This window comes from Pan paniscus, chromosome 12 (assembly GCF_029289425.2).
Source record: "Pan paniscus chromosome 12, NHGRI_mPanPan1-v2.0_pri, whole genome shotgun sequence".
Taxonomy (NCBI): domain Eukaryota; kingdom Metazoa; phylum Chordata; class Mammalia; order Primates; family Hominidae; genus Pan; species Pan paniscus.
This window is the reverse complement of record NC_073261.2, coordinates 83,810,921-83,835,874: the sequence shown is the minus strand read 5'-3', so window position 1 is coordinate 83,835,874 and position 24,954 is coordinate 83,810,921. Positions and strand designations below refer to the sequence as shown.

The 24,954-nt window shown below is 41.8% G+C and overlaps 1 protein-coding gene across 11 annotated transcripts in view; it reads left to right on the top strand.

Moving 5' to 3' along the window:
* Positions 1-24,954, top strand: part of MTA3 (metastasis associated 1 family member 3) — a 289,993-nt gene that overhangs the window by 77,793 nt on the left and 187,246 nt on the right. For all 11 annotated transcript variants that reach the window (XR_010109298.1, XR_004669803.2, XR_010109299.1 and 8 more), the window contains exon 3: positions 3,647-3,740. Coding sequence is in view for 6 of the 11 variants with exons in the window: in XM_063594985.1 (XP_063451055.1) it covers positions 3,647-3,740 (94 nt within the window). In the remaining 5 variants the exon portion in view is untranslated. The remainder of the gene's footprint in view (positions 1-3,646; positions 3,741-24,954) is intronic.

Sequence of the window (24,954 nt, the reverse complement as noted above, 5' to 3'; positions counted from 1 at the left end):
TTCATTTTACAAATAAAATTGAGGACCTTCTACCAGCCAGGTACTTTTAGACAGTGAGAATGCAAGGGTGATAAAAAAAAAAAAACAGGTCTAGTGGAGACAGACATCAACCATATAGTCCCACAAGTGAAAGTAAAATTGTAGCTGTGCTAAGTTTAGAAATGTCACAGCATGGTGCTCTGGAAACCTAACCCAGGATTCACATTTGTTACCCTTTTGAGCCTCACAGAACCATACACCTTAAGGTAGCTAAATCATGCATTGTTTTCTTGAGGCACATAGTAGCTAAATTATTGGGTTGCACATCTAGGTGAACATAGCTTATTTCACACTGCTTTATCATTTCATGGCCATTCATTTCTGAAATGCCCCCCTCATCCATCCTCACCTCCTCCCTCCCCCTACCTGTTGTCAGCACAGAGTCATCCATGTAATAGTGAGTTTCTGGGACTGGGGTTGTGTTGTGAGAGATGGGATTCTTTGTAATTTCACAAAATGGCAGTTTGAATGGCTAATTGAAATATTTACATAGGGTCTTTATTTCTGAAGGGATGTGAAAAAGACATCTTATTTTAGATAATTCATTAAGCAAATATTATTGAGTACCTGTTATGTACCAGGCACTATGCTAGGCTCAGAGATAGAATGTGAACAAGATGGACATGGTCTCTACCCATACAGGGTCTACATTCTAATGAGGGAGACACCCGGAAAGACAAGTTGATGGGCATAAAGAAAATAGTAATAGTAATGAATTGTATTAACTTCTAAGAAGGCAAGAACCTTGACATAGAGAATGACAGGTCATTTCCTTTAGGTAGGGTGGGACAGGACATTGAAGTTGAGGCCTAAAGGATGAGGAAGAGGGAACCATGGGAAGAGAGGACACAGGAGTGTTCTAGATAAAGGCCCTGGGAAGATCAGAGGTGAAATTGGCTAGGTAGGGAAAGTTGTTAACATGATGGGAAAATCCAAATAATGATTTAAAAATACTTGAAGACAGGCATGGTGGCTCAGGCCTGTAGTCCCAGCTGCTCGAGAGGCTGAGGCAGGAGGATTGCTTGAGCCTGGGGATTTGAGACCAGCCTGTGCAACATAATAAGAACCCCATCTCTGAAAAAAAACAAAACAAGGCCAGATACGGTGGCTCACGCCTGTAATCCCAGGACTTTGGGAGGCCGAGGTGGGTGGATCACCTGAGAGGAGTCTGAGACCAGCCTGGCCAATGTGGTGAAACCCTGTCTCTACTAAAAGTACAAAATTAGCCGGGCATGGTGACGCATGCTTGTAATCCCAGCTACTCGGGAGGCTGAGGCAGGAGAATCGCTTGAACCCATGAGGTGGAAGTTGCAGTGAGCTAAGATCATGCCATTGCACTCCAGCCTGGGCAACAGTGAAACTCCATCTCAACAAACAAACAAAAAAACCAAAACAAAACCACCTCTAAACTGAAAATACTTACTTTGTTCTGATTGATAAGCTAGGAAAAAAAGGCTACTTGGGAGGCTGAGGCAGGAGGATGGCTTGAACCAGGGAGTTGGAGGTTGCAGTGAGCCAAGATTGTGCCACTGCACTCAGGCCTGGCAACAGAATGGTACTCCGTCTAAAAAAAAAAAAAAAAAAAAAAAAAAAAAAAAATATATATATATATATATATATATATATATATATATATAAACTCTTAATTGCTGTAATGCACTTAGTCTCAAACCCTGTACTCATTTCATTAAATGCCATTAACAGTTGCAGACTGGCACTGGGCTGTAGACCCATGAGTAACCATGCTTCAGAAGAATGCTGGAGAGGGTGTGTTTGTAGAGGGGAAGAGGAATATGGTAGCTGTAAGCTACCTAGTAGCCAAGTGAGTGCATGGTCAAGAAGAGACTATTTATTTTGAACTATGCTCCCCGCCCCCTAAGCAGGTTTAAATAAGGATTTAATTAGCTTTGTATAGCATCCCTATTGGAGGAACTCACTAGTGAGGCAGAAAAAAATATGCCTTGAAACTGTTGATTTGGATTTTTTTTTTTTTTTTTTGAGATGGATTGTCACTCTGTCACCCAGGCTGGAGTGCAGTGGTGTGGTCTTGGCTCACTGCAACCTCCACCTCCCAGGTTCAAGCGATTCTCCTGCCTCAGCCTCCCGAGTAGCTGGGACTACAGGTGTGTGCCACCATACCCGGCTAATTTTTGTATTTTTGGTAGAGATGGGGTTTTACTATGTTGGCCAGGCTGGTCTAGAACTCCTGACCTCGTGATCTGCCCACCTTGGACTCCCAAAGTGTTGGGATTACAGGTGTGAGCCACCGCACCCGGCCTGGATTTTTAGTGTCTCAAGAAGAGACAAAAATCACATTGAAAATCCAAAGCAGCAGTTTCAAGGCATATCTCAAGAAGACAGAAATGACTAAGAGCTTATATTTGAAGTCATTGATGGATTTTATTTTATTTACATGGAAATCTTGGCCTGTTCATTTAGCAGATTGCTGGATCATTACTTCTGGAGAATGTATTTGATCACAATATTATGAAATATAGAAGCACTTTGGTTAGAAATTTAATATGATTTCAGTTTTAAGGGGCACTGTTTCCACAGGACTATTTCTTAATCTAAAATACGGCTGCTGGACTTCATAAAATTGACAAATTTACTGCAGCACTTATATTCTTCTTTGTATTTGAGTATATCTGTAAGACCAGAGAAATTTCTGAAAATTTGTTCTCACACTTGTTTGAAAATGGAAATCACAATAGCATTTTATTATAATCTGTGTGTTTTTACAGGGAACTTTGTAATGAATGATTGACCTTCTTGAGAGCTCTCAGAATTCTAGAGAATAGGAGAGCAGGAGCCTGGGCCCCAGCTGCAGTAAATGACAGCATAACTGAATTTTTTTTTGAAGCCATCATACTTTGGAAGAACCTAACTGAATATTGATTGCATTGTAGATTGTAGCCAAAAAGAAATGAGAGTTTCAGTGTTCATAACTCAAAGTTTTTAATATTTTTAGATGTGAAGGTAAACTAAGTACTGCTTAGAATATTGACTCTTAGAGATTCATAGACTTCCTTGGGCTAGAGAATGCTTTTCCAGGTCACCTGGTCTATTCTGCATGATGGCTGCTTCCCACCTGCAGAGCTTCACTGTCCATGGAACATGGGATACTTAGGGGAGGGCTTGGTGATTTTACACTTAGCTAGTGCTTTCTGGGAATGGGTTTGGACGAGGTGTGTTTAAATGACTGAAATAAATTATTTCCGTCAGTTGTGGCTTTAAAAATTGGTGGGATTAGTTTCTTTTTCTTTTGTTTTTTTTTAAGGCTAGTTAATTGAAGCAGTTGGGGGATTAGTTTCTTAAAGCTAATCAGTGTTAACTATGTCTGGCTTTAATCATTAAAGCAGTCTAATCAGTTTAGTTTAATTAATGCCAGTGTTATTATATGTTTGACATTCCAGTTGTGCTTGGAAGCAGAACAAATGTTGCTCATCCTTATTTGAATTTTTTAGCTCTGTGGTTATCCTGCAGTTGTGGTTGGCACCAGTGTTAATGAGCATGATCATATAATTGTGCTGTATCTAGTTTCGTTGTATAAATTATTTGACTCTAATATTCAGTACAAATGACTTTTATTTTTCTTATCTCTTAGACTGCAAGTGGCAACGTGGAAGCAAAAGTAGTATGCTTTTATAGACGACGTGATATTTCCAACACACTTATAATGCTCGCAGATAAGCATGCTAGTAAGTTGTTTTTCTCTGATTAAAAAAAGTTTAAGTCTTGTGTTTTTTATGATGAGGTGGAAACATGCTTTTTCTTACCTGAAGCCTTTTGCTTGTCCATTTATCTTCTTTGTAGTTTTGATGGGAGTAAAATAAGTGATACTAACTGAAACCAAACACTGGTGTTTGGTTTCAGTGTATATGTGTATATATGTGTATATGTAATTTTATATCTATATATATATATATATTTTTTTTTTTTTTTTTCCGGAGACAAAGTTTGCTCTGTCACCCAGGCTGGAGTGCAGTGGTGTGATCATGGCTCACTGCAGCCTCAAAATCACAGGCTCAAGTGAGCCTCCTGCCTCATCCTTGCAAAGTGCTGGGATTACAGGTGTGAGCTACCAGGCCTGGCCTAGTATATGGTTTTTTAGGTTGTATCACATTCATTAATTGGTGAAAATGTTGACATAGAAGCCTTTGTAAATAGGCTTTAGCAAAGGATCTGGGCAGTGTCTTGCCATCTCCTGTTTTCAGTGGTGGATTTTTCTTTTGAATAGAGATGGAGTCTTGCTATGTTGCCCAGGCTGGTCTTGAACCCTAGGCCTCAAGTAATCTCTCACCTTGGCCTCTCAAAGATCTAGGATTACATGCATGAGCTACTGGGCCTGGCCCATTGGTGGTTTTGTGAGGATACAGATAGGAGGAAATTTACACTTCACTGTTTCGGAGGATGTTTTCTCCCTGCTAAAACAACTGAATAATACTTAGTTTTTTTGGTGAGGGGACTAGGTCTTGCTCTATTGCCCAGGCTGGAGAGTGCAGTGGCACAATCATGGCTCACTGCAGCCTTGATGTCCCGGGCTCAAGCAATACCCCCACCTCAGCCTCCAGAGTAGCTGGGTCCACAGGTGTGCACCACGACACCAGGCTAATTTTAAAAAAGCGTGTTACAGAGATAGAGTCTCCCTGTATTTCTCAGGCTGGTCTGGAACTCTTGGGCTCAAGTGATCCTCCTGCCTTGGCTTTCCAAAGGCTCAAGTGATCCTCCTGCCTCAGCTTTCCAAAGTGCTGGGATTATTGGAGTAAGCCACCATGCCCAGCCACATTTTTCCCCCCCTTCTTTTCAGTTCAGGGGTACCTGTGCAGGATGTGCAGGTTTTATTATTTTATTTAATTAATTTTATTTATTTATTTATTTATTTTGAGATTGAGTCTTGCTCTGTCACCCAGACTGGAGTGCAGTGGTGCCATCTTGGCTCACTGCAGCCTCCGCCTTCTGGGTTCAGGCGATTCTCCTGCCTCAGCCTCCTGGGTAGCTGGGATTACAGGTGGGTGCCACCACACCCAGCTAATTTTTGTATTTTTAGCAGAGACAGGGTTTCACCATGTTGGTCAGGCTGGTCTGGAACTCCTGACCTCATGATCTGCCCACTTCACCCTCCCAAAGTGCTGGGATTACAGTGCAATGACATGATCTCAGCTCACTGTAACCTCTGCTTCCCAGCTTCAAGCGATTCTCCTGCCTCAGCCTCCCGAGTAGCTGGGATTACAGGCATGCACCACCATGCCCAGCTAATTTTTGTATTTTTAGTAGAGACAGGGTTTCACCATGTTGGCCAGGCTGGTGTTGAACTCCTGACCTCAAGTGATCCGCCCACCTTGGGAGTGCTGGGATTACAGGTGTGAACCACCCCGCCCGGCCAGTTTGATACTTTGATTTATAATCACTATGGTCTTGAGGACCCTGAAGCTTTTGAAATGTTCTGGTATGGGTGTAAGGAAGGCTGCTGTTTGCGTAGGTTTGTTCTGAGTTTGCTTGAGAGTCGTTGCCCACTGTGTCATCCGTTTAGCCAGGCAAGTTAGTTGTCTCATAAGTTAAATTCTTACTGTATTTTCTCCTGTAGTTCATTGTGTTTTTCTGTTTCTGTATAGAAAGTGTTCATTATTTCAATTAATTGCTGACATGTAAAACAAAAAAGTGTTCATTATGATATGAGTTCTGTCACGTTTACAAATTATATATTCAGCATATCAAGGCTTCACATTTGCTACTGATAATGAGAACAAAATATTGCTTTAAAAGCACCAGGCTGGTGTTGAACTGCTAGCCTCAAGGGATCCTCACAAAGTGTTGGGATTACAGGTGTGAGTCACCATGCCTGCTCCCAAATTGTTTTTTTTTTTCCTCCCTTCGTGCTTTTTTTTTTTTTTTTTTTTTTTCGGAGACAGGGTCTTGCTCTCTTGCCCAGGCTAGAGTGCAGTGGCAGGATCATAGCTCAGTGCAGCCTTGAATCAAGCCTTGGCTCAAAGGATCTTCCTGCCTCAGTCTTTAGAGAAGCTGGGAGTACAGGCGCATCTCACCGTGCCTAGCTAATTAAAAAACTTTTTTTTTTTTTTGGTAGAAATGGGGTCTTGTTATGTTGCCAGGGTGGGTCTCAAACTTTTGGCCTCAAGCAGTCCTCCGACCTCGGCCTCCCAAAATGTTGGGATTATAGGTGTGAGGCACCACACCCAACTAGCAACAACCTCAGAAGCTAGATTACAAGCATGATTAAATCCAAAGTATATGAACATAAATCAGATTTTAAAAAGTATTTTATTTTATTTTTATTTCTTTAGAGATGGAGTTTCGCTCTTGTTGCCCAGGCTGGAGTGCAATGGCACAATCTCGGCTCACTGCAACCTCCACCTCCCAAATCAAGTGATTCTCCTGCCTCAGCCTCCCGAGTAGCTGGGATTACAGGCATGTGCCACTATGCCTGGCTAATTTTGTATTTTTAGTAGAGACGGGGTTGGCTGGTCTCAAACTCCCAACCTCAGGTGATCTGCCCGCCTCTGCCTTTCAAAATGCTGGGATTACAGGCATGAGCCACCGTGGCCGGCAATATGAGATATTTTATCTTTTTTTTTTGAGACGGAGTCTTGCTGTGTCGCCCAGGCTGGAGTGTAGTGGCGCGATCTCGGCTCACTGCAAGCTCCGCCTCCCAGGTTCAGGCCATTCTCCTGCCTCAGCCTCCCGAGAAGCTGGGACTACAGGTGCCTGCCACCACGCCTAGCTAATTTTTTTGTATTTTCAGTAGAGACGGGGTTTCACCGTGTTAGCCAGGATGGTCTCGATCTCCTGACCTCGTGATCTGCCTGCCTTGGCCTCCCAAAGTGCTGGGATTACAGGCGTGAGCCACTGCGCCCAGCCCGAGATATTTTACCTTTTTTAAGTTTATGTTGTAAATGGTGAATAAAATCCAAACAAGTTTGCATATATACTTTAATACATTAAATTTATAGATTTTTGCTATAACCAAAATACCTGATTAGTATGTCATTCTAAAAAGCAATATCTTGGCCAGGAGTGGTGGCTCATGCTTGTAATCTCACCATTTAGGTAGGCCAAGTTGGGAGGATTGCTTGAGGGTAGGAGTTCCAGATCAGCCTGGCCAACTTAGCAAGACCCTGAGTCTATTTTTAAAAAAATTATTGCTGCAAAAATAGTGAGAGGAAATGATTTTTAGGGGGTCTGCTCACTGTTGGTAGAGCATCTGCTGACTGGAGAGTCTCAGCATGACAGCATCTTGGTCTTGTCTATTTTAGGATTGGGTATGTAGAAAATTAATTTATTCATAATTGATTAGCCTGTTGGTATTAACTCGTAGAAAATAAATTTTAAGGAACTTAGCATCAAGCAAATGATGTAGTAGCCATCATGCATTTTTTCTTTCATTTTTTCCCCCTACTGCTTGCCACCCTCACCACACATTTTAAAGAAAGACCTGGGTTCAGATTCTGGTTGGCTGTTTTACTGCTTGACATAGGAAAATTTCATAACTTCTTAGTGATTTCCTTTTTTTCTCATCTGTAAAATAGAGAGTAGAGAAATTACTTCATTTTGTGTTATTGATATATTTTACCACCAAAAAACGGGGAGAAAAAAGACACCCATGTTGATGTGAGGATTATGACATAAGGAACAACTCATAATGGGTGTGTAATAAATGTCAGATGGTTTGTTTTCTACCTACCCAGCAATTTGTTGATTATCCCTATGGGTGGATTACTTCTATGTATATTTATCTGTTTAGAAGGATTACTTCTATGTACATTATTTGTTGATTTTACTTTCAAAGGCAACTATATATCCGGGAATGGTGGAGTTAGATGTATCTTACTGTATTTCTGTTGGTATTGACTAAAACATCAGGTGCAGACAGCACATAAAATTGTCTGAAGAATTCATGTTTTATGAGGAGTTTTTTAGGGAGGATTAATGGAGAAAGTGTTATTAGAATGAGTTCAAAACTGGAGTCCTGAGTGTGGATGCCACTTAATTTTCCTGAACTTTAGTTTTTCCATTTAAAAAACTCTTCTCATTATGGACTTTTTTTTATTTTTTGAGATAGAGTCTTGCTCTATCGCCCAGGCTGGAGTGCAGTGGCACAATCTTGTCTCACTGCAGCCTTCCCTGGTTCAAGCAATTCTCATGCCTCAGCCTCCCGAATAGCTGAGAGTACAGGCACATGCCACCATCCCTGGCTAATTTTTGTATTTTTAGTAGAGATGGGGTTTTGCCATGTTGGCCAGGCTGGTCTCCAACTCCTGGGCTCTCAAGTGATCCTCCTGCCTTGGCCTCCCAAAGTGCCATGATTACAGGTGTGAGCCACTGTGCCTGGCCATTATGGACTCTTTTTTTTTTTTTTTTTTTTGAGATGGAGTTTCGCTTTTGTTGCCCAGGCTGGAGTGCAGTGGCACGTGATCTCAGCTCAACGTAACCTCCACCTCCCAGGTTCAAGCGATTCTCCTGCCTCAGCCCCCTGAGTAGTTGGAAGTACAGGCATGCGCCACCATGCCCGACTAATTTTATATTTTTAGTAGAGACGGGGTTTCTCTGTATTGGTCAGGCTGGTCTCGAACTCCCTACCTCAGGTGATACGCCCACCTCTGCCTCCCAAAGTGCTGGATTACAGGTGTGAGCCACTGTGCCCACCTTACGGACTCTTAAAAAAAAAAACTTTTTATTACAGAAAACTTTCATCATGTACAAGCAGAGAAGAATACAATATGCCTGGTATTTCCATCACTGTGTATTAACAGTAATCTACACATGATCAATTGTGATTCATCTAGACCTCTACTCGCTAGCCCATTATTTTGAAGCATGTCAAAGAAGCCTTACCTTTTTATCTGTAAATATTTCAGTACTTACTTCTAAAAGGTCATAACGTCTTTCAAACTTAAAGTGTCCAAGTGTATAAGGAGCTCTCCATGCCATTTACTCAGATTCAAGAGTTGCTAACATTTTGCCCTATTGGCTTTATCATTCTATATATAATGCAAATATACATATATTATTTTCTGAACCATTTAATAGTAAGTTGGAGACTTCAGTGTATTTTTTTTTTTTTGGGATGGAGTCTAGCTCTGTTGCCCATAGTTGAATAAAAAAATTACAGAAACCCAGCACTTTGGGAGGCTGAGGCAGGATGATTACATGAGCCCAGGAATTAGATACCAGCCTGGACAGCACAGGAATACCCCATTTTAACAACAACAAAAAGAAAAGATTAGCTGGGTGTGGTGGCACACAGCTCTGGTCCCAGTTACTCAGGAGACTGAGGCAGGAGGATTGCTTGAGCCCAGGAGATTGAGGCTGCAGTGAGCTGTGTTCGTGCCACACCCTGGGTGTGTTTGCACTCCACCCTGGGTGACAAAGGGAGACCCTTTCTCTTGGGGGAAAAAAAATGGATTAAGAGACCTAGAAAGTAAGTCCAGAAGCCAAAAGATTTTTTTTTTTTTTTGAGACAGAGTCTCGCTCTGTCACCTAGGCTTGAGTGCAGTGGCACAATCTCGGCTCACTGCAACCTCCACCTTCTGGGTTCAAGCAATTCTCCTGTCTTAGCCTCCCAAGTAACTTTGATTACATAATAATCAAATAATAATAATAATAATTTTTTGAGACAGAGTTTCACTCTTGTTGACTAGGCTGGAGTGCAATGGCGCGATCTCCGGCTCACTGCAACCTCCACCTCCTGGGTTCAGGCAATTCCCTGCCTCAGCCTCCCGAGCAGCTGGGATTACAGGCATGTGCTACCACACCTGGCTAATTTTGTATTTTTAGTAGAGACGGGGTTTCTCCATGTTGGTCATGGTGGTCTCGAACTCCCAACCTCAGGTTATTTGCCCACCTCGGCCTCCCAAAGTGCTGGGATTACAGGCATGAGCCACCGCGACTGGCTGAAAAGTGGCAATTATTAAAAAGAAAAACGTTGTAAGTTGAGTTCAGTAACAATATGAAAGACCAAATTATTCTTTTTTCTTTCTTTCTTTTTTTTTTCTTTTTGAGACAGTCTCACTCTGTCGCCCAGGCCGGAGTGCAGTGGTGCAATCTCAGCTCACTGCAACCTCCGCCTCATGGGTTCAAGTGATTCGCCTGCCTCAGCCTTCTGAGTAGCTGGAACTACAGGTGCGTGCCACCACGCCTGGTTAATTTTTGTATTTTTGTAGAGACCGGGTTTCACCGTGTTGGCCAGGATGGTCTTGAACTTCCGACCTCAAGTGATCCACCTGCCTTCGCCTCCCAAAGTGCTCGGATTAGAGGCATGAGCCACTTTGCGTGGCCCCATCCTGTATTTTATTTTATTTATTTGGTTATGTATAATTACAGTTCTACCTACAAAGGAGGGTGAGATAGGAGAATCACTTGAGTCCAGTATTTCATGGTTGGAATGAGCTATGATTGAGCAATTGCATTCCAGCCTGGGCAATAGAGTGACACCTGTGTCTCTTTAAAAAAAAAAAAATTATAAACAAGATGAATAACTTCCTGACAAATAAAAAGAAAATTTAGGGCCAGGCGCAGTGGCTCATGCCTCTAATCCCAGCACTTTGGGAGGCCGAGGTGGGTGGATCACTGGAGGTCAGGAGTTCGGCCTGACCAATGTGGTGAAACCCTGTGTCTACTAAGAATGCAAAATTAACTGGGCATGGCAGCACATGCCTGTAATTCCAGCTGCCTGGGAGGCTGAGGCAGAATTGCTTGAACCTGGAAGGTGGAGGTTGTAGTGAGCTGAGACTATACCATTGCACTCCAGCCCGGACAACAGGAGTGAAACTCCATCTCAAAAGAAAAAAAAAAAAAAGAAAATTTAGGCCAGGGGCAGTGGCTTACGCCTGTAATCCAAGCACTTTTGGAGGCCAAGGCAGGAGGACCACTTGAGTCCAGGAGTTGGAGACTAGCCTGGGCAACACAGCGAGACCTCATATCTAAAAGTGAAAAAAAAAAAAAAGGAAATTTCAAGAAACCGGTACAAAGAAGGAAGGAAAACACACACACACACACACACACACACACACACACACACACACACAGGAAGGAAAAACACACACAAGGAAGGAAAACAAACACACACACACACACACACACACACACACATCGTTGGCTGGGCACTGTGGCTCCGAGCGCTTTGGCTTCCAGCACTTTGGGGGCCCGAGACGGGTAGATCACTTGAGGCCAGGACCAGCATGGCAAAATCCCATCTCTAGGAAAAATACAAAAATTGGCTGGGCATGGTGGCTAACGCCTGTAATCCCAGCACTTTGGGAGGCTGAGGTGGGTGGATCATGAGGTCAGAAGATCGAGACCATCCTGGCCAACATGGTGAAACCCCGTATCTACTAAAAATACAAAAATTAGCTGGGTATGGTGGCATGTGCCTATAGTCCCAGCTACTCAGGAGGCTGAGGCAAGAGAATCGCTTGAACCCGGGAGGTGGAGGTTGCAGTGAGCTGAGATCGTGCCACTGCACTCCAGCCTGGTGACAGAGTGAGACTCCATCTCAAAAAAAAATAAAAATGCAAAAATTAGTCAGGCGTGGTGGCAGGCACCTGTAATCCTAGCTACTCAGGAGGCTGAGGCAGGAGAATACCTTGATCCCAGGAGGCGGAGGTTGCAGTGAGCCAAGATCATGTCACTGCACTCCAGCCTGGGTGACACAGTGAGACTCTGTCTCAAAAAAAAAAGTAAAATAAAAAATAAAACGTTAGTACAGATCGCTGGAGGTTGAGGCTGCAGTAAGCCATGATTGCGCCACTGCACTCCAGCCCGTGTGACAGAACAAGACCCTGCCTCCCAAAATATAAGTTGACATTTGAATGAGCAAACATTTAAAAGATACAAAAATGTATTCAGTGTAAAAACTCCTTATATCAGGACCCCCCAAAACCCAGTTCTCCCCGACAAGTCATTATTATTACTAGCTTCTGGTGTCTTTTCCAGTGAGAATTCTTGTGTATGAAATAAAATACATACAAAAATGTATACACACGTTCTTTCCTTTGCAATATTTTTTTTTTCCAAAAATGGTAGCAGATTAGAATGTTTTCTGTTTTTTTCTCTCGATTTTCCCTTCTTTTATTTATTTATTTATTTGTTTGTTTTTTTGAGACAATCTGACTCTTGTCACCCAGGCTGGAGTGTAGTGGCCCAGTCTCAGCTCACTGAAACCGCTGCCTCGAGGTAGGGATTCAAGTGATTCTCCTGCTTCAGCCACCCGAGTAGCTGGGATCACAGGCGTGCCCCACCACACCCAGCTAATTTTTGCATTTTTTGTAGAGATGGGTTTTTGCTATGTTGGCCAGATTGGTCTTGAACTCCTGGCCTCAAGTGATCTGCCCACCTTGGGCTCCTAAGGTGCTGGGGTTCCAGGTGTGCCTGGTATACTAACCTAATGTTTTTTATGCTTGCAAATTATATTAATTATCTTATGAATCACTGCAACAGAAATGCCTATGTAAATTAAAATGTAAAACTATTTACATTTTCTGAGTTCATAAGGCTCAGAGTCTTAACATTTTTCCTTGGATTTTTATAATAATAGTATACATTGTAAAATTTTTGATAATTAGTAAAACTAAAAGTGTGACATTTTCATAGGAAATCTTAAGCTTAGTGGGGCTTCCTCTCACTCCAATTAGCTTAATGAATCCTTGAAATAATATACCTCATTGCTAGAATGAGACAGGTTTAGCTTTCATTCTGTTCCTCATGTTTGATTTATATACATGTAGATTCTAACAAAATTTTTACATGTAAGTAAGTAGATCAGAATGGTGGAGTTTTACTATGTATTCATTTACCAAATGTATTTTGAGCTCCTGCTGTGTACTGGACATTCTACTAAGTACTGGTGATGAGTGGTGAACAAAGCTACCGAAATCTCTGCCCTTAGAGCTTATAAAGGTGTCAGTTCTTTGTTCTTCTCAACTGTGTTTGAAAAAGCATATAGCAGTCATTGACAATAAAGGATTTTTAATGATTTAGCAGCTGACAATTCAATTAGGTCTTCTTTCAGTTTTGCTAGAAGCAGATAATTTGAAACCAACAGACATGGAAGAGATTTAGGTTTTTTAACAAGTCATTAGGGCCCTTTGCATTCTCATTTTCTGAGAAGCAAAGTAAAAAGGTTTTACTGAGACTAACAAAAGATTATTAATTATACTTCTTGCTATTCACCTATCCCTATAGGTGTATCAATTAGTGTTTTACCCGAGAAAGAGAACCAGATGGAGATTATGTATGTGTATAAATATACAGACACATATGTATGCATGTATACACGTGTATGTATTATAAATACATATATATGCTATATAAAATTTTCAACAGGTTTATATACATATAAAGGGATTTTTTTTTGCAAGGAACTGGTTTACATAATTGCTGGGGCTGGCTAGGCAAGTCTGAAATCCACAGGGGGGCTGTCTGTTAGGTGGACATTTCTTCTTCAGGGAAGCCTTAGTTTCACACTTAGGGCCTTTTACTGATTGGATGAGGCCCACCCTGATTATGGAGGCCAATCTTCTTAACTTCAAGTCAGCTGATGTTACTCATATCTACAAAATATTTTCGTAACAATATCTAAATTGATTTTGATTGAATAACTAGGTACTATAGTTTAGATAGTTTGACACATAAAACCATCATCGGCACCTTATTTCAACCAGTATACTCAAAGGTTTGGGAAAGTTGAAGTAATGAAGTAATGTTCATTAAAATAAACGTTTGTGTTTTAAATTTATGTCCGGTAAATGTTTAACTCTTAGATCATGTACATACTTAAATATGTATTTAAATACATGATGCAAATTTTAATATAATTATAAACTATTTAAATATATTTTCATCTAATTCTTGGAACTGTGGATTTTATTTGTTCAGTTGTGGAAAATTAACACCAGTAACCTTAATGGCAAAGCCAGTCTTCCCTGACAAACCAGGCAGCTAAATAAATAACACTGATTTTCTGCCAGAAAGTCTGACTCCTTTTTTCCAATTTTAATAAATGAGTACTGTACATCTGTAAGGTAACCACCTCTTTTTGGATTTTTGTTTTTTTGAGAGAGAGTCTTGCTCTTTCACCCAGGCTGGAGTGCAGTGGTGCCATCTTGGCTCACTGCAACCTCTGCCTTCCAGGTTCAAGCGATTCTCCTGCCTCAGCTTCTGGAGTAGTTGGGATTACAGATATGTGCCACCATGCCCGGCTAATTTTTGTGTTTTTAGTAGAGACAAGTTTCACCATGTTGCCCAGGCTGAAGTATGTATAGGACACAAAACCCTACTGTGAAACTTTTTGATATCTGGGTTAGAGGCTTCTCAGAGACCTGTATTGTATTTCTCTTTTGTCACCAATGGTCCCTTTGTTTGGTATCCTGGAGGTTTTTACTCCCCATGTTTCACCCAAGTTCTGCAGTAAGATTTAGGGTGGTTGAGAGGAGATGCCTGTATATAAGACAAGGGCAGTTGTGAGAAGTGGAGATGAGGAGAGATCAGTCTGATGCCTTGAGCTTGTGCTAGTTCTCAGGCAGATCAGTAGGAGCATGTGGGTGTTGATCTTAAACCTACGTTTCTGTGTACCCCTTAGAATGTCTTCTTATACACCCAAGAGACAGGTTCATCTTTTGGAGACTTTGGGTACACTATAGCCCTTTTCCTGCGTGCTGTGGTTTGGATGTTGTGCCCTCCAAACTCATGTTGAGATTTGATCCCCGGTGTTGGAGGTGGGGCGTAATGGGAGATGATTGGGTCATGGGAGTAGATTCCTCTTGAATGGATTAAATTAATGCCCTCCCTGGAGTAGACGTGACTTCTCACTTTGTTAGTTCCCTAGAGAGCTGGTTTTTAAAAAGAACCAGCACACCTCCAACCTTGCTTCCTTTCTTGCCATGTGATCGCTGCATACTGGTTCCCCTTCACCTTCTGCCATGACTGAAAGCAGCCTGATTCCTTCATCAGATGCAGATGCCCAGTCATAAACTTTACAGCCATTAGAATTGTGAGCCAAATAAACCTTTTTGCTTTGTAGATTACCCAGCCTCAAATATTCTTTTATAGCAACCCAAAATGGACTGAGAAACTGGGCTTGCTTTTTTTCATGTTTGCTTTTTTTTTTTTTTTTTGAGGTGGAGTCTCGCTCGCTCTGTCACCCAGGCTGGAGTGCAATGGTGGGATCTCGGCTCACTGCAACCTCCGCCTCCTGAGTTGAAGCACTTCTCCCACCTCAGCCTCCTGAGTAGCTGGGACTACAGGTGTGCACCACCATGCCTGGCTAATTTTTGTATTTTTAGTAGAGGCAGGGTTTCACCACATTGGCCCGACTGCTCTCGAATTCCTGACCTCAAGTGATCTGCCCGCCTGTTTGCTTTTTTTAAAACTGTGTTCCAGTTTTCATGACTGTGTGTTATTCCACACTTTGATGTACTGTAATTTGACCACTGTGTACTGGTAGAGGATTAGGGTATTTTTCATCGTTTGCTATTGAGCAGTCTGCAGAACATAGCCATGATTGCTTTGTGACAAGGATATGTTCTGAGAGATGCGTCATTAGGTGATTTTGTCTATGTGTGGACATCATAGAGTGTACTTACACAAACCTAGATGGTATAGCCTATTACACACCTAGGCTATGTGGTATAGCCTATCTGTTCTTAGGGTACAAATCTGTACACATGTTATTGTATTGAATACTGTATGCAGGTGTTACCCAATTTTGGGTATTTGTGTATCTAAACATATTTAAACATAGAACAAGTACAGTAAAAATGCAGTAGAAAGGATAAAAAGTGATACACCTGTGTAGGGCACTTACCATGAATGGAGATTCCAGGCCTTGAAGTGAGTCAGTGAGTGAGTGGTGGTAGAATGTGAAGGCCTAGTACATACTGTACACCACTGTAGACTTACTAAACACTGTACACTTAGGCAACACTAAATTTATGGAAACGTTTTCCTTCAATAATAAATTAACCCAATTTATTATAACTTTTAAACTTCATAAACCTTTTAATTTTGTTTAGCTTTTTGACTCTTGTAATAACAACTGAAAACACAAACACATTGAATGGCTATACAAAAATATTTTCTTTCATCATATATCCTTATTCTATAAGCTTTTTTCTTTTTCTTTTCTTTTATTTTATTTATTTTTTATTTTTATTTTTTTGAAACGGAGTTTCGCTCAGTGGCCCAGGCTGGAGTGCAGTGGCGCGATCTCAGCTCACTGCAATCTCCGCCTTCCAGGTTCAAGCAATTCTCCTGCCTCAGCCTCCTGAGTAGCTGAGATGACAGGTGCACACCACCACGTCCAGCTAATTTTTGTATTTTTAGTAGAGACGGAGTTTCACCATGTTGGCCAGGATGGTCTCTATCTCCTGACCTCGGGATCTGCCCACCTTGACCTCCCAAAGTGTTGGGATTACAGGCGTGAGCCACCGCGCCTGGCCTTAAGCTTTTTTCCTATTAGGAAAAATTCATTTGGCCAGGTTTAGTGGCTCACGCCTGTAATCCCAGCACTTTGTGGGGCTGAGGCGGGCAGATTGCTTGAGCCCAGGAGTTGGAGACCAGTCTGGGCAACATGGTGAAACTCTGTTTCTACAAAAAATATAAAAATTAGCCGGGTTTGGTGGTATACACCTGTAGTCCCAGCTAAGGGAGGCTGAGGCAGGAGGATTGGTTGAGCCCAGTAGGCAGAGGTTGCAGTGAGCTGAGATCATGCCTCTGCACTCTAGCCTGGGAGACAGAGTGAGACTCTATCTCAAAAACAAAACAAAACAAAACAAAACAAAAAACCAATTCATTTATGGCTGGGCATAGTAGATCATACCTGTAATCCCAGCACTTTGGGAGGCTGAGATGGGAGGATCACTTGAGCTCAGGAGTTTAAGACCAGCTTGAGCAACATAACAAGACTCCGTCTCTACAAAATATTTAAAAATTAGCCGGGTGTGGTGGCATGCACCTGTGGTCCCAGCTACTCAGGAGGTTTAGACAGAGTATTGCTTGAGCCTGAGAGGTTGAGGCTGCAGTGAGCTGTGTTTGCACCAGTGCACACAAGCCTGGTGTACAGATGGAGACCCTGTCTCAAAAAAATTCATTTTCACTTTTTAAACTTTTTAAATTAACAGTGAAAACATAAACATATATATTAGCTTAGGCCTACACAGGGTCAGGATCATCAATATCACTGTCTTCTCAGTCCACATCTTGTCCCACTGGAACGTCTTCAGGAACAGTAACACACACGGAGCTATCATCTTTGATAACAATTCCTTCTTTTGGAATACCTTCTGAAGGACCTGTCTGGGGCTGTTTTACAGTTAACCTTTTTTCCTTAATGAGTAGAAAGAATACACTCTAAGACAACAATAGGCCAGGTGCGGTGGCTCACGCCTGTAATCCCACCACTTGGGGAGGCTGAGGTGGGTGGATCAGTTGAGGTCAGGAGTTCGAGACCAGCCTGCCCAACATGGTGAAACCCTGTCTCTACTAAAAAATAACAAAAGTTAGCTGGGTGTGGTGGCATGGGCCTGTAATCGCAGCTACTTGGGAGACTGAGGCAGGAGAATCGCTTGAACCCAGGAGGTGGTGGTTGCAGTGAGCCGAGATCATGTCACTGCACTCCAGCCTTGGCAACAGAGCAAGGCTCTGTCTCAAAAAAAAAAAAATTAAGTAGAATTAAAACAACAATAAAACATATAGTATATTGGCCAGGTGCAGTGGCTCACACCTGTAATCTCAGCCCTTTGGGAGGCCGAGGTGGGCGGATCAGTTGAGGTCAGGACGTTGAGACCAGCCTGACCAACATCGTGCTACTGCACTCCAGCCTGGGTGACAGAGCGAGACTCTGTGTCAAAAAAAAAAAAAGTATAGTATAATAAATACATAAATCAGTAACATAGTCATTATCTATGTCAAGTGTTAGTACTGTACATAATTGTATGTGCTATACATTTATTTGATGGGCAGTACAGTAGGTTTGTTTATACCAGTATCATCACAGACATGTGAGTAATGCTTTGTGCCATGACATTACCGCTATAGTGTCACTGGGCAGTTGGAGTTTTTCAGCTTCATTATAACCTTAAGGGACCGTTGTTCATATGTGTGGTTTGCTGTTGACTTAAATGTTATGTGGTGTGTGACTATATATGTCATTTAGTACTCGGAGGACTATGGCATCTATCTTTATTTATTTATTGATATGGAGTCTTTATTTATTTATTTATTGAGACGGAGTTTTGCTCTGTACACTACAATGGAACCTGTGAATAGCCACTGCATTTCAGCAGCCTGGGCAACATAGCAAGACCCCATCTCTATAAAAAATAAATGGTTATATGCATTGTGATTTTGACAGATATTACCAAATTAATTGCTTCAGATATTGTTCCAATTTACACCTACCAGCAATGAATGAGTGCCCATTCCCTTCCATTTTTACCAGTATAGGATTAAGTTTTTTTTTTTTTCTTTGAGACGGAGTCTTCTTTTGTCATCCAGGCTAGAGTGCAGTGGTGTGATCTCAGCTCACTGCAACTTCCGCCTGTCAGGTTCAAGCGATTCTTCTGCCTCAGCCTCACGAGTAGCTGGGATTACAGGCGCACACCACCATGCCTGGCTAATTTTTGTATTTTTAGTAGAGGTGGGATTTCACTATGTTGGCCAGGCTGGTCTTGAACTCATGACTTCAGATGATCCACCTGCCTTGGCCTCCCAAAGTGCTAGGAGGCAGCCATGCGCCAGGCCAGGCCCTTTTTTTTTTTTTTTTTTTTTTTAAAAGACAGTCCCTAGGCTGGAGTGCAGTGGCATGATCTGAGCTCATAGCAACCTCTGCCTCCCGGGCTCAAGCAATTCTTATGCCTCAGCCTCCTGAGTAGCTGGAATTACAGGTGTGCACCACCATGCCCGGCTAATTTTTTGTGTTTTTAGTAGAGACAGGGTTTCACCATGTTGGCCAGGCTGGTCTCAAACTCCTGACCTCAGGTGATCCACCCAACTCGGACTCCCAAAGTGCCGGGATTACAGGTGGGAGCCACTGCACCAGGCCTAGGATTAAATTTTTTAATCTTTACTAATCTTACAGATTAAAAATGGTGCCTTGGTGGGATTGTATCTTAAATTTCTTATGACTGAAGTGGAACATCTTTTTATATATATATATAAAAATATATATATACATATATAAATATACATATATACATATATAAATATACATATATAAAAATATACATATATATATATATTTTTTTTTTTTTGAGACAGAGTCTCACTCTGTTGCCCAGGCTGGAGTCCAGTGGCGCGATCTCAGCTCACTGTAAGCTACACCTTCCGGGTTCACGCCATTCTCCTGCCTCAGCCTCCCAAGTAGCTGGGACTACAAGAGCCTGCCACTAGCCTGGCTAATTATTTATTTATTTATTTATTCATTTATTTATTTTTTAGTAGAGATGGGGTTTCACCGTGTTAACCAGGATGGTCTTGATCTCCTGACCTCATGATCTGCCTGCCTCGGCCTCCCAAAGTGCTGGGATTACAGGTGTGAGCCACCACACTGGGCCATAGTTATCTATTCTTATTCAAAACCAAGGTAGTAAGGCTAAACAGGAGCTTCATTTTTTTTTTTTTTTTTTTTTTTGAGACAGAGTCCCGCTCTGTCACCCAGGCTGGAGTCCAGTGACGCGATCTCAGCTCACTGCAAGCTCCACCTCCCAGGTTCACACCATTCTCCTGCCTCAGCCTCCCGAGTAGCTGGGACTATAGGCGCCTGCCACCATGCCCGGCTAATTTTTTTGTGTTTTTAGTAGAGATGGGGTTTCACCGTGTTAGCCAGGATGGTCTCAATCTCCTGACCTCGTGATCTGCCCGCCTCGGCCTCCCAAAGTGCTGGGATTACAGACGTGAGCCACTGTGCCCGGCATCTTTTTTATATTTTTAAAAGGCCACGTGTGTCCTTTTCTGTGAACTGTTTATATTCTTTGCCTATTCTGAGTTTAACTTTTGCTAAATTAATTTGTAGGGGGAAAAAATAAAAGAAACCTTTAGTTACTCCAATAAAGGACGTAAAGCAGATATTCCTAATTGTAAACTGACGTGTTTAACCTTACATTTTTCCTTGACTTCTTCTCCTATTAGAACAAGGAAATACATTTTACTTAGATTTTCTTCTTTCCTTGTCCTCTACCTTCCCATGTTTAAGTAAATGGTATTTGGGTATATATATATTTTTTCAGATCACATAGGACTGGAAAAAACTTTAAAAATTATTATTGTAACTTTTTACTTAGTACCTTATGACTTAGTAATAAGTTACAATAATGATTTAACAATAATAGTAGGAGCTAACACATAATACCAAACACTTACTCTACCTGCTTTTACATGTAAGTCCATTTTATTCTACATGTAAGTTAAGTCCATCTTACATTATATATGTCCCCATCTAAGTTTCTGAAAGCATTTGTCTGTGATTCATTCTGCACAGTTTTTGAAATCTTAATACTTCCGAGAGAAATACTAAAGAGAGAAGGGAAAATAAAAGAACAATAAAAGGTCATCCAGGCATTTGAAAAACTTTTTCTGATTTCTAATTTTGTACTTCAGTCACAAATTTTATTAGGAATAAAGCTAAACATGTGTGTTTAGCTAAGATAAAGCTAAGATGTGTGTTGTATTTTCTTAAAACATTTTACATTTTGAGAACATAGCCCATGGCTTTTTGTTTCTTAGTCTATGAAGTGTGTAGGCACATAGACCTCAGTCAGCCTGCTACTCTCCTTTTGCAGCCAGGGCCCAACCAAGATACTGAGTCCTTACTCTGCCCTTGGGCCCACTTGGTCCTTTCTAGCCAGCTGTTACCCCTTGATTGGAGTTGGCATAAAATCTATTTTTTATCACAGCATTAAAGTAATCAACTTTCATTTAAAAGGACATTTTTCTCTTGCTATTTTATGGAGTTTTTATTTTTGTAAGTGACATTTTGTAATTGGCAGTTATGTCAAGTTTGTGTCTCATTAACCAGATTATTATCAACTGTAAATATTACAAAGGTTTATTATTTGACAAGTTAATTATGTTTTATGATATGCATTTTCTTATTGATCTGGTCTTCTGAATGTTAATGGTTTATATTTTTTGTGAACAAAGCAAGTACTGTATTAATACTTTAAAATTGATGTCACATTGCTTATTGATCATTAAATGAGGCATTCCAGCAATTAGATATTCTTAAGCTTTTTAGAAAGCCTTGTGTTAGCTTTACTTCTGTCATTGTGTGGCTTAATTTGTGGTCTGGAAGAACACAGGCTCATGTTGTATATTTTCATGTGACTAGTTGATTGAAAATCCTTAATTTTTTTTTTGCTGTCTGTGGACTTACAGAATGAAAATCATTTTTATTTATTTATTTATTTATTTATTTATTTTTTTGAAAATCATGTTTATACTTGAAGTAGCTAATCTAAATTTTTCCACAAGTTATCTTTTTTTTTTTTTGGAGACAGAGTCTCGCTCTGTCGCCCCGGCTGGAGTGCAGTGGTGCGATCTTGGCTCACTGCAACCTCTGCCTCCCGGGTTCAAGCAATTCTCCTCCCTCAGCCTCCTGAGTAGCTGGGACAACAGGAGCACACTGCATTGCCCGGTGAATAATTTTTTTTTTTGTATTTTAGTAGAGACGGGGTTTCACCTTGTTGTCCAGGCGGGTTTCGAAATCCTGAGCTCAGGCAATCCGCCCACCTCGGCCTCCCAAAGAATTGGGATTACAGGCATGAGCCACTACACCTGGCCATCTTTTAAAAAAATTATTATTATTATTATTATTTGTAGAAATGGGGTCTCACCGTGTTGCCCAGGCTGGTCTCAAAGTACTGGTTTCATGTGATCCTACTGCCTAATCCTCCCAAGGTGTTGGGATTACAGGCGTGAGCCACTGCACCTGGCCAACAAGTTATCTTTTTTTTTTTTTCTGTTTTTGAGATGGAGTCTTGTTCTGTTGGCCAGGCTGGAGTGCAGTGGCATGATCTTGGCTCACTGCAACCCCCACCTCCTGGGTTCAAGCAATTCTCCTGCCTCAGCCTCCTGAGTTACTGGGATTACAGGCGTGCACTACCACGCCCAGCTAATTTTTGTATTTTTAGTAGAGACGGGGTTTCACCATGTTGGCCAGGCTGGTCTCAAACTCCTGACCTTGTGATCTGCCCGCCTCAGCCTCCCAAAGTGCTGGGATTACAGGCATGAGCCACCTCTCCCACCTGTTATCTTTTTTTTTGAGATGGGGTCTTGCTCTGTTGCCCAGGCTGGAGTGCAGTGGCACCATCTCAGCTTACTGCAACCTCTGCCTCCCAGGCTCAACTGATCCTCCTGCTTCAGCCTTCTGAGTAGCTGGGACTACAGTTGTGTGCCATCGTGTCTGGTTAATTTTTGTATCCTTTTGTAGAGACAGGGTTTTGCCACGTTGCCCAGGCTGGTCTTGAACTCCTGGGGTGAAGCGATCTGCCCACTTTAGCCTCCCAAAGTGTTAGGATTACAGGCATGAGCCACTGCGCCTGGCCAAGTTATCTTTTTAAAACAAATCTTTTTATTGAAGTATAGTGTACATTCACTGAATTCCGGATCTTTTTGCTACTATTTTTATTTCTTTTCTTTTCTTTTTGTTTTTTTGAGACAGAATCTTGCTCTGTTGCCCAGGCTGGAGTGCAGTGGCATGATTTTGGCTCACTGCAACCTCCACCTTCCGGGTTCAAGTGATTCTCCTGCCTCAGCCTCCTGAGTAGCTGAGACTGTTGCCACCACACCCAGCTAATTTTTTGTATTTTTAGTAGAGATGGGGTTTCACTGTGTTAGTCAGGATGGTCTGTATCTCCTGACCTTGTGATCCACCCGCCTCGGCCTCCCAAAGTGCTGGGATTACAGGCGTGAGCCACTGCGCCTGGCCTCCACTACTTCTGTTTCTAACTAGTGCTTTTACCTTAATATATTGCCTCTATATTTAGGTAGTCCAAAGTATTTTTCATTTAGCATTCCAAATCACGGAATTTTAGACCTGTGAGGACCTTATACATAATCTGTTTAAACCCTCTGTATTTTTTGGTTGAGTCCTTGGTTAGGTCTAAGGTCACCTAACTGGATTAGTATCCTGTCCTCTAAATGCTTCTTTTGTATGTTTTATTTATCTCCTTAAAATTTATTTTGGATAAGATAAATATACTGCATTTTGTTATATGTTTGTATAATTTGGCATTATGGGGCAGATAAATTAACGTTGTTGAGCCTTAATTCATCTTTACAAGGGACTCATTAATACTTTCTACCTTATTACCCTTCCTGTGTTGAGGGTTTTTGTAGCGATTAAATGAATAAAAGCCCCTACAAATCATAAGACATGCAGAAAACAGTAGCTTTGACTGGGCCCCCTGGAGGACTTTCACATTAACACAGAAGCCTTGACATACATGGGAAGTGGGTACCACTGGAGGCTTTTCTAGAGTTGTGCTAGTGGCATGCATTTTCAGTTGTCCCTTCCAGCCAGGAAGTTGGAAAATGGTCATCTGAAGCCTTAGTTCACTCTGCCCCTTTCTTGACACCTAGGAATGTGGAGAATGGTTGTGGCTGCTCTCCTTTTTAACTTCGTTTGCTAGTGGTGACAGCTCAGGGCTCAGGACGGTGGCTAATGTCCCATATCCTTTCAGTGTACCTCATGCCAGTTCCTTTCCGCAAGTTTTTCCTGAGCCAGTGTTGCATCGTGTCCATGTTTATAAGACTTCTATGAGTTTTTAAAGCTGCACATGTTTTCATATTATGGGGATTTGTGCATCTTTCTAGCAACATTATAAAAATAGTTGGCTAGCCAAACTTGCTTTACATTTAATAGTAGTGGTACTGGGCACGGTGGCTCATGCCTGTAATCCCAATCCCAGCACTTTGGGAGGCCGAGGCAGGTGGATCACAAGGTCAGGAGATCGAGACCATCCTGGCTAACACAGTGAAACCCTGTCTCTACTAAAAAAAATACAAAAATTAGCCGGGTGTGGTGGCGGGCGCCTCCAGCTACTCAGGAGGGTGAGGTAGGAGAATGGCGTGAACCTGGGAGGTGGAGGTTGCAGTGAGCCGAGATTGCGCCACTGCACTCCAGCCCGGGCAACAGTGTGAGACTCCGTCTCCAAAAAAAAAAAAAAAGAGTAGTGGTAATTCATGTGGGTGAAACTGCAGTTCCTGACAGGAATTAATTTCATCATGGTAGAAAATTATTCAAGGTTAAGATGTTGTAAAGATATCCCTAAAGATTGCAAAATAAAATATTTTATTTCCTGTTTTTGTTTAATTCTTTTTGTCATTAAGGTATAATATGGTTGACTCATTTGGTGGGTTTTTGTAGCTTAAGGAGTTTCACTTCTTTTATTTAGGTGGTTTTCAGACTACTCTGTTCTCTATACAGTTAGGGAAATGTTTTCCATTTCAAGACTTTTTAAAAAACTTGCTTATGGGCCAGGCATGGTGGCTCACGCTTGTAATCCCAGCACTTTGGGAGGCCGAGGCGGGCGGATCACGAGGTCAGGGGATCGAGACCATCCTGGCTAACACAGTGAAACCCTGTCTGTACTAAAAATACAAAAAAAATTAGCTGGGTGTGGCGGCTCATTCCTGTAGTCCCAGCTACTCAGGAGGCTGAGGCAGGAGAATTGCTTGAACCCAGGAGGCAGAGGTTGTAGTGAGCCAAGATCACGCCACTGCACTCCAGCCTGGGCAACAGAGCGAGACTCTGTCTCAAAAAAACAAAACAAAACAAAAAAACTTGCTTATGGTTGTCTGTCTTTTCATATAAACAGCTGTAAAGGGGAAAGGGCAACAGGATTATAAGAAATTTGTTAGTGAAGGGCTCCCAGAATGAAATGTACTATAGCAGATGGTTGCAGG